General features: G+C 62.6%; 2 protein-coding genes across 4 annotated transcripts; both read right to left on the bottom strand.

The window, feature by feature from the left end:
* Positions 1–5,845: 5,845 nt before the first annotated feature.
* On the bottom strand, positions 5,846–7,094 carry SELENOH (selenoprotein H). 2 transcript variants are annotated; one of them, XM_036384918.1, is made up of 5 exons: positions 7,026–7,094; positions 6,497–6,782; positions 6,275–6,420; positions 6,090–6,203; positions 5,846–6,015 (listed from the first exon to the last, which is right to left on the bottom strand). In XM_036384918.1, exons 2-4 carry the CDS (start codon positions 6,646–6,648, stop codon positions 6,103–6,105), a joined length of 399 nt encoding a protein of 132 aa, XP_036240811.1. In that variant the 5' UTR covers positions 6,649–6,782; positions 7,026–7,094; the 3' UTR covers positions 5,846–6,015; positions 6,090–6,102. The 2 variants fall into 2 exon arrangements, with proteins under 2 accessions (XP_036240811.1, XP_036240812.1); XM_036384919.2 differs by having other exon boundaries at positions 6,497–6,711; positions 7,026–7,043.
* Positions 7,095–7,218: 124 nt separating this feature from the next.
* Positions 7,219–9,397, bottom strand: TMX2 (thioredoxin related transmembrane protein 2). 2 transcript variants are annotated; one of them, XM_036384917.1, is made up of 8 exons: positions 9,185–9,393; positions 8,734–8,794; positions 8,459–8,572; positions 8,262–8,338; positions 8,081–8,187; positions 7,928–7,993; positions 7,690–7,819; positions 7,219–7,592 (listed from the first exon to the last, which is right to left on the bottom strand). In XM_036384917.1, the coding sequence occupies exons 1-8, from the start codon at positions 9,371–9,373 to the stop codon at positions 7,455–7,457; spliced, it is 882 nt and encodes a 293-aa protein (XP_036240810.1). In that variant the 5' UTR covers positions 9,374–9,393; the 3' UTR covers positions 7,219–7,454. The 2 variants fall into 2 exon arrangements, with proteins under 2 accessions (XP_036240810.1, XP_036240809.1); XM_036384916.2 differs by having other exon boundaries at positions 7,690–7,993; positions 9,185–9,397.
* Positions 9,398–9,451: the final 54 nt, after the last annotated feature.

Below are 9,451 nucleotides of genomic sequence, written 5' to 3'. Positions count from 1 at the left end.
CCTTGGGGCCATGGCGCCCAGGAGCGCACCAGCTCCTCCTCAAGGTCCGGTCTGCCCCGGCATGGTGCGGCAAGGGGCTCTATGGGACACCCTCGGAGTAGAGCCTCCTCCGGCCGGTCCCTCTGGAGCGGCGGGAAAACAGGTTACCCTGTCCAGGGTGGATCTTGCCAGGAGCAAGATTCTGTGGCAGGATGGGCTGCAATACGTCCCCGGAAGGTTACCCGGTCCCCTCTGACTCTAGGGATCAAGGTGCTGGTGGACCCCAGCCACAGCTCACCCTCAGTGGTGGAAGGGTTCCCCTTCCCTGGGAAGCAAGGAAGTAACGCCGGGCCAGCCCCATCGCGTGTTCCCGGCTGCTCACCTGGGAGAGAAGTCCAGGTCCCCTGAAGGTTTTCTGCCTTGTCCCTGGTCAGGAACCGGGGAGAACCCTGCCTGCTCCTTACTGCTAAACTCTTAGTGAGATAATGATAGAGGAAAAGAGCTGGGGACAGTTTTGGGTGGGACAGGTGATTCCTGGGGTAAATATGCACTGGGAGGCAGGGAGGATGTGCTAACAGCCTGAGGATGGAGGTGTGAAGGAGGTGATCCCGAGCTCAGTGGGGATTGGTAAAGGTGGTGCAGAAAAGTGTAATGAGGTGAAATGGGATTTGATGCATACAAAGGGCACATCGAGGGAGATGATCTGGGCGTGGGTCCCCCAAACCCTCCCTGCTGTTTGGTTTGTAAAATAGACCATCCAACCAGCTGGCAGCAGAGGGAGAGCTGCTCCACAGCTCCCAGGGAGGAGAGGGTCTCTCCATTCCATAGCAGGCGAGTGAGACCTTGCCTCTGCATCCCTTCATCCTCGTTGTCACCCAAAACGAGCAAGCTGAGCCCCCTCTCAGTCTTGTGTCTCAAGTGAGAACACCTCCCAGATTAGAAATAATCCCCATCTGCCCTCCCTCCCTCTTGGCCCACACAAAGAGGAACGTGGGTCCATCCCCTGAGTCACAGGGACAAAGAGGGAGAAGAGGTGCTCTCAAAATTCCTTCTGGAAGGAAGAGTCCTCGCACACCTGACACCTCCCAAGGGACAGCTCTCCCTAAGGGAAAAAGCATCAGAAACACCTTGCTCCTCCATCCCAGCACCAATGACACATCCTTCAAGGCCTCTGCCTGGGCAGTTGGGGCAGCAGGGTCTCAGAGGTTCATGCATGGTCCCAGCACAGTGACACCCTCCCTCTGCCCTCTTCAAAGACTAAAGGTGCTCCAACAAACACAGCTCTGACACTGGGGGAGTGCCTCCTGTCCCCAGGATGGAGCTGCACAGGGTTTATCCAGGCACTGGCCCTGCCCCAGCCCTGCCCTGACAGCTGGAACACCCGGCAGCGCATGCTTACTTTGGAAGGCAGGCTGGACCCTGATCCTGCAGCTTCAGCTCACTCTGCAGCAGATCACACTCTTGTTTCACTATAACTCCTGGGGCAGAGCAGCCTGTCCCACTGCGTTCTGGGAAGAAGAGAGATGTGTTCCTAGCATGGGAAAGTTTCCCCTCTTTTACAGTAATTGCTTGTAATAACATCTTGCACATCCCCCTTCATCCTACAGCTGATGCCTTTCCCAGATGAGACGCCCAGAAGTGCAGCTGCCACCGGAACAGAGCAAGACAATTTGTTTACAAGGCAGGCCCGTGCTCCCGGCGGCCGAGGGCAGCATGAAGGGGAGGCTGCCGTCTCCAGGTCCACACAGGCAGCTCAGGGGGATGGCCTGCATTGTTCCAGGTCAGGATAACAAGGCCCTTCCGCTGCCCCTTTCCTGTGGGAATCCCAACAGATCGTTGTCCCTCCCCGCAGAAGGGGAAGTGCGGCACCAGGGGGGTGAAGCGACTCACGAAGGGGGAGAAGGAGGGAAGTGGGGTCTGAAGGAGCTTTCCAGCTCCAACTGGAAGATGCCAGGCCACAAAGCAAGCCCAGAGCCCAACCTGACACCTTCCCAGTGCAGCTCCATGTGCTTGGTGTTGTCCCTGCTTCCCACCAGCCTCCCACTGTCTTGGGCTCTTCCATGCCCACAGACCATCCTGCTTTCAGCCTGGCTGCATCCTGTTGTGCCGTTGGATTGTCAAATTCCTGGTACATCTTTTGCCCAAATGTACACGTGACTGAAGTGTGCACAGAAATCTCCCTCCCTCCCAGCCCCAGAAGGATCTATTGCCACTTACCGTCTCTCCTTCCTCTCTCCCAGCCTCAGATCTTGCCTTCATCCATCCCTTTGCCGGTGTGCAGGGTCCAAGGTCCCTCTGGAGAGCAGGTACTCAGAGGCAGGTCCTGTCCTGCAACACAGGCAAAGTCAACATAGCTGAAAATGATCCTGGATATGAGACTTGAGATGGGAATTTCCCTTCTCTTACAGAAACTGGCTCAGAAACTGCTGATTTGAGGGCTTGGGAGACACTGGAAAGACGAGATTTGTCCTGTGAGGAGGCCACTCCTCCTATCAATAGCAGAGGGAGCTTGAACAGCCAGCACAGTTTAGGCCTTGCCTTCCCCTCTGCAGTGAATCCCACCAGGAGATAAGCCTTGCTGAACATTCCCAACCCTCTGAGTCACCCAGAGTTGTGCCCCGCCATGAGCCAATGGCCAAGGACACCAGCTGTGCTGCAGGTCTGCAGCCTCTGAGCACCTGAAGGTGGACAGGATTCAGGGTCTGACACGTTTTGCAGTGAAAACTGCAACCCCATACATTTTTCCAGGAAAATCTGGTAGCAGAAATGGAGTTTAGAGAGAGGGACCAACGGCTGCTGGTGATTTTTCCACTCTACGTTATTTGGCTTTGGATACTAGTAAAAATTACACTCATAAAAGGCCTCTTTTGTGTACCTACAATGGGAGTGGTTGCTTGGTTGCCAGTTTGAGTATCAGTGAATTTTAAGGGCAGACAAGGCCACTGCTGGGGGGGGGAGCAGTACTGCAGCTGTTGGGGTACAGTTGAGTGGGGGCTTTGCCTGACAGGGTTTAGTGCTGAAACATTAAAACCCCAGCACCCCAGCCCTGTTCGCTGGAATGTGGCTGCCCCCTGTCCCACTGTGGTCCCACTCACTGTCACAGGGCACTGCATGGCATCTGGATCCAGGCACTCCCAGTGAGGTCAGGCTTTCCAGGCGACAGCTCCGATCATTGTAATTCCAAAGGATTGCAAGAAGTGGGGGAGGAAACATCTCTATTTTCCTTCTATTTTTATGAGCATATGATAGCACTTTGATATGAAATTACTTGTTTTGCTGCATCCCTTGGTATTCTGGGCTGGGCTCCAAGCCACCCGGGGGCAGTGACAGACTGCCAGCGACCTCAAAGGCCGCTGGCCCAGGCCTGGCACCAGCCACTTTCTTCCTTGGTTTGTGTCCATTTTGCAAAAACAGAGAAGAAAAACCACCCTCACATGTCCAACCAGATGAAAATCCCTCTGCAAGACCACATTTGAAGACCTTGTAGATTTAAACTCTATGGCGACATTTAGGCTCCTGTCCTTCTGCAGCTCCTGAAAACTTCCACCCACTTGGGTTGTTTGTAGGAACAGCCACTGTCTCCAGGCGATGGGGATGGATTATAATCTTTGTTCGTGTATGTGGAGTGACTGACGCAGATGTTTGTACAATGGGTGCTTTGTAAAGTGACAAAATACTTTCAAACTAAGTGGGCAGCATTGCCTGCTTGAAGGATGCCTTCCAAAGTACCATCAATCCTCCCCTTCAGGAGCCTGGGGCACAAAAACACCGTTCCTCACACGAGAGGGCATAGGGGAGCCTGAAAATCCAAACCAAGGTGCATCGCGGGGCTCTGAGCCCTTGAACCCAGAGCTGCTCCAGACAGCAGGTGCTACACAGCACCTTCCCCATTATCGACCTCGTGTTCTGCGATGCCACCACTGCAGTGACCACAAGCAGCCCTGGCCTGGCTGTCGTGTCCGTGGCCCGATGAGGATGAGGGAGGGATGAGGGGCACCCAGGCTGCCCTCAGCGCAGCCGCCATGACACGGCAAAACCCGAGCGGTGCCTCCAGCGCCTGGGCGGAGCAGGGGTAGCGCGGCGGCGGAAGGGCTGCGGGAAGGGGTCGGTCACAGCAGGCGGGTGTGCGCCGAGCAGCGCTCCCAGTGCCCTCCGGTGCCGCCGCCGCCGCCACGCCGTTCCCGCCGCGCCGCCATTGGCTGCCGGGCTGCGGCTGCCTGCGGGCGGGACAATGGGTGGGCCGAGGCCGCCGCGCCACGTGAGGCCGCGGGCGCGAAGCGAGGGCGCGCAGGGCCCCGATCCCGATCAGCGCCCCCCGCGTCCGCGCCACGAGCTCGGGACTCACTCTCGGGGCGATTCGGCGGCGGCCCGCGCCCCCCTCGGCAGGTACGCGGCGGGCCCGGGCGGGCCGGGCTGGGGGCGCCTCAGGCTGCGGCGGCCTCACGGCGCCCGCTGTGGCGCCCCCTGGCGGACGCGTGGAGGTCGGGGCGGCGGGGCCGGGGCGGACACCGGGACAGTGCGGGGACAGCGCGGGGACAGCGCCGGCTGTCCCGCGGGGCTGCCGGGCCGGTCATGAACACACGGGGCTCTGCAGACATCGGCGCCGCCACATCCCAGCCCCATACCGTTGTGACAGCCCGAAGAGGGCAGGCAGGCGCTGGTCCCCGCGTCCCCAGCACGACGCTGTGTGTCCCTGCAGGACGGCCATGGGTTCTCCCACAGCCACGCCGCAGCTGCTTTACCGCAGCACCCGCCTGCTGCGCACCGCCTTCCAGCACCTCCACCAGCAGCAGCAGCGAGCCGACGTCTTCTGCGATGTGGTCCTGCGGGCTGAAGGTGAGCAGGCAGCATCGCCGAGGGAGCTGCGGGCAAGGTCTCTGCAACCCCCCTAGGAAACACTGGCGTGAGCAGGAAAGGCTGCAGGGCAGTAACAGCCACTGTTGCTTTGCAGGCGAGGCAGTGGTGGCCCACTGCAGTGTTCTCTCCGTCTGCAGCCCCTTCTTTATGGAGCAACTGGGCCGGGAGCTGCCCCCCCAGGGTTGCAGGGTGGTGCTGGAGCTGGCGGGGCTGAAGATCGGGGTGCTGCGCAAGCTGGTGCGCTTCTTCTACACTGCCGAGCTGGAGGTCACGCAGGAGGAGGTGCACGAGGTGCTGGCAGCCGCCCGCCGCCTCCGTGTCACTGAGCTCGAGTCACTGCAGCTTTGGGGAGGACGCCTGGTGAGGGTGGGACCCCAGTGGCAGCTCGACCGCTCCTGCCTGCACTCAACTCAGGAAGTCTCCCCCGTGGTGGCACCTGACACAGCTGAGCCTGGCAGTGTCAGCTCTGGGGTGTCCCCCCAGAGGCAGCCACAGTCTGTGGGGCACTCACAGCCCAGCCCCATCGGGCGGATGAGGCTGCGGAAGGTGGAGCGCTGGGGGTGCTGGGAGGTGGTTCAAGAGGTGCAGCCCCCTCCTGTGCCTCCACCAGGGCTGGTGGGAGATGTGGGGGGGACAGAAGCACAGCCCCCCCAGGATGAGGATGCACGGGAGCAGGTGAGCGAGTGCTCCCCACCCCAGCAGCCCCCCAGTGCAAACGGGATGCAGCAGTGTGGGGACCCCCCTGTGTCCCCGCAGGGCTGCCAGCTGGCAGCACCCCCAGGGACCCCGGGAAGTGACAGCAAGGAGGAGGAGGAGGAGGTGGATGTGGGGACAGGGGAGCTGTTCCTGCCCCCTGGCACAGTCTGCCTCTGGCCCAGTCCCTCATCTGAGTCGGAAGAGGAAGTAGATGTCCTCACCTAGGGGGGGGCTGGCTCTGTCTCCCCCACCACCCACCAGTGCCTGCACCCCTTGGGCTGCATGTCCTTGGAATAAACGGCTGGAGCTGTGCTGTGGAGTACTGAACTTTATTGGAGATTGGGGGGACAACGGGGTGTGGAGGGAGCCAGGGGTCTGGCAGTGGCAGAGCTGCAGCATCAGGGACGGGACTGGGGCTGGCAGGTGCCCCCCACTTGGTCTCGCCTCTTCATGGATGCTCATGCCGCCTGCATCCTGGCTTGGCTGTGGAGAGAGGGAAGTCGGTCCCTGTTGGTCCCATCCCATCCCAATCCCATGCCATTCCCACCCCCGCTCACCTGGCCAATGTCTCTATGTAAAGTTGCTCTTCAGGGCTTCCACCACGGTCTCCGGCTGGGGAAACTTCAGCTTGCGGGGGGGCCCCTTCCCGATACCGCTCCACAGCTCCACGGCTGCAGAGATAAGGAGGATTATAGGATCAGGGGTGCCGGGGAGCCCCCGCCGCCCCCAGCCCAGCACTTACTGCTGCCGTCCTCCTTCACCAGGGACACCTCGAAGCTGTTCCTGCGCGGCGGCCGGGGGTTGATGTCCACGGGCAGCTGGGCCATGGCCCCGCGCAGGGCCGCGCTCACCGCCGCCGCGTTGCGCCCGAACACGCGTCAGCTCTTGCTGTGGGGACACGGCGGTCAGCGACCCGGGGGGCACCCCAGGGCCCCGCACCACCCTCGGCACCTCGGGTGCTCACCAGTGTTCGATGACCACACGGGGGCCGGTGTCCGCGGTGCTGCCCTCGTCTTGGGCCTGGGCCCGCCCCCGCTTCTGCGGGGCTCCCGCCGTCTCCGGTGCCTCGGCCGCCGCCGGCTGCTGGGCTCCGCGCTTCCTCCCGCGGGGAGCCATCCTGAGAGAGCCGAGGCGGTGGAGCCTACGCAGGAGCAGGAAGGGGGCTCCAGGAACGCCGCTCTGGGGTGGGAAGAGATCTCAGGTACCCCGCTGTCAGGGGAGTGGAAAGCTGGGTCCCTGTGGGGACACTGCTGTGGGAGAGAGCCAGGAAGGGCCAGTCACCATTGGGGGAAATGGGGGACCCGCCGGGATCCTCCTGTGGAGGGCGGGAAGCAGTTCCGCAGGGATGGCGGCGCGGTATGCGGCTGGGGAGAGTGGGGAAGTGGGGCCCCGGGGAAGGGGGGGACGGACGGACAGACGCGGGGCTCCGGGAAAGCGGGGTGGGGGGGGGTGGGGGACAGACGCGGGTCTGGAGCGGCCGCGCCGCCTCCTACCTGCCGCTGGCCACGTGCCGGGAGCGCGCGCCGCCGGGGGAGGCGGGACCGGAAGGGGCGGGGCCGAGAAGGGTCCCCAAGCCCCCCGCCCCCCACCCCGTGGGCTCCGGTTCCGCCCTCGCCGCCCCAGCCAATCAGAGCGCGTGGGCCTCACACCCGGCCCGGGACCGGGGACACGGACACAGACACAGGACACAGGCACGGCACGGACCGTTTATTGTCAGCGATGGATGAGAGCGAGCGTTAACCGAGGCGGGGCCCCTCCTACCGCCCTGCCCGCACGGGGCCGGGGGGCACCGCTGCTTTCCCAGGGCTCAGCCGGGACAAGTCCCCACGGAGAGTGGCTCCGGGCAGGGCTGGGCAGGCCCGCGGGGCCGCTGCCACCAGGCTGATGGTGACATAGTGATGGGCGACAGTACAGGGTAGCTTCTACTTGTCCTTCTTGGTCTCCTGAGGCGCAGCCGCCGGCACGGCTGGGGGCTCCTCAGGCCCCTCCTCCCGCGGCTTCTGCTGCTTCTTGGCCTTCTGGTAGAGCTCATTGAGGTTGAACTCCCGGATCACATTCTCCTGTGGCCAAGAGGTAGCATCAGCACCCCTGGGATCTCCCCCTTCTTCCCAGGCACAGGCTGGGCAGGGGAGCAGAGGGCTGGAGGGTCCCACACACCTCAGAGAAGGTCCAGGACACAGCCCGGCCCTTCTTGTCGATCTGCGGCCGCCGCATGATCTCTGTCCCACCCTGGAAGAGGATGAGGGTGGGCAGCTGCTTGGTGAGAGGTGAGGTGCTGACCTTGTACCTGTGTGAGGACAAGCCCACAGTGACCCTCGGGCAGCCTGGGGGGGCTGGAAGGTCACAGGGACCGCCCCAGAGTGAGCCCTGTTTGCCCACACTGCATTCCCCACACCTGGTGCTGACATCCGTGTACCGGCCAACATCCACCTTCCCAAACTGGAGTCCTGAACAGTTGTACCTGGGCAGGATGGGGACACATGGCTGTGAGGGACACAGGGGACCACAGGCCCCGTTACCCACCAAGATTCCAGTGGGTGCCACTCACTTGAGAGAGAGGTCAGCGAAGATGGGGGCAAAGGACTGGCACTCACTGGACCAGTTGGCAAAGAACTCAACAATCCACGTCACCCGCTTGTCCCTCTCCAGCTCCTCCTGCCACAGGGGCGTGGGCTTAGGGCGGGGTGGGCAGAGCCCCCCAAAAGCCCCAGGGCTGGGGAAATACTCACATCAATGGTCTTGTCACTGAAGTACTTGATGTATTCAGGGCCCATATAAAGGGGTGGCTTGCAGGTCATCAGGAACACTGGAATGACAGCAGTCATTCCTGTGCCCCAGGAGGGCCAGGCTGGGCCTGGGACAGAGCTCCTCCAGCCCAGAGCAGCGAGGGGGAGTCAGGACAAGGCAGGAAGACATGCAGGCTCACCTATGCAGAGCGTGAGGTAGAGCAGCCCCATGCGGATGTCGAGGCGGAAGAACAGGATGGCATTGGCCACTTTGCTGAACATGAAGATATTCCCAATGTGCTGCTCCACGGTGACTGTGATGTGGAAACAGGAATAAGGGATGGGGCCAGATGCCCCCAGAAGGCTGGGGGTAACTTTAGGGAGGGCTGAATCTGGTCCTCCAGACACCACCCCACTCTGCTCCTTGGAGGGGACCACATAAGCACCCCCAGCCCCCCAAGTCCCCCTGACTCACTGGAGCGCCGGTTCTTCATCATGACAATGGCGCTGAGGAACATGAGGATCTCCACCTCCCTCTGGCACAGAGAAGGGATAGCATGAGCTGGAAGTGCCCAGGACACCTTGGAGCCATGCCTGGCCTGACCTGGCCCAGGGAACTGTGGCCATGCCAGGCCCTACTGGCCCCAAGGCCCTGCCAGAGCCCAGAGCCCCCATCCCTCCCGGAGGAGAACAGCGAGCAGAGGGGCTGCTCTGCGGCAATGGGCTCGACCAGTGCCTGGCGGCTCTCAGCTGTAGGGGAACACCGCAGAGCAAGGCCAGGGGCTACCGGGCATCTCCTCCCTCAGCCAGGCCGGGGTGCTGTGAGACCAGGAGGGGAGCCAAGCCAGGGGCGGGGGTGCAGGGACAGGCCCGGGGACAGCCCAGGGATGCGGGGACAGGCCCGGGGACAGGCCGCGCCGCCTCACCCAGTCAAAGTCACACGGGTTACCATCCTCCCGCTGCGAGGGCAGCCCACGGCAGAGCGGCGGGACCTTGCGCACGAGCAGGAAAGCGGCGGCGAGCAGCGCGGAGAGCGGGTAGTAGGGCTGGGCGAGCCATCGGCAGAGCCCGGGCAGCCCCCACAGCAGCGCCAGCAGCGGCGCCACCACCGCCATCTTCCCTGTGCCCCGCTCACTGCCGGGGGGCGAGGCCTCCCCGCGCCGGCCAATGGCGAGCGGCGAGACGGCCGCTCC

The sequence above is a fragment of the Molothrus ater genome, chromosome 6, assembly GCF_012460135.2.
Source record: "Molothrus ater isolate BHLD 08-10-18 breed brown headed cowbird chromosome 6, BPBGC_Mater_1.1, whole genome shotgun sequence".
NCBI classification, from domain to species: domain Eukaryota; kingdom Metazoa; phylum Chordata; class Aves; order Passeriformes; family Icteridae; genus Molothrus; species Molothrus ater.
Note: the sequence above shows the minus strand (reverse complement) of the source record. Positions and strands in the feature narration are given on the sequence as shown.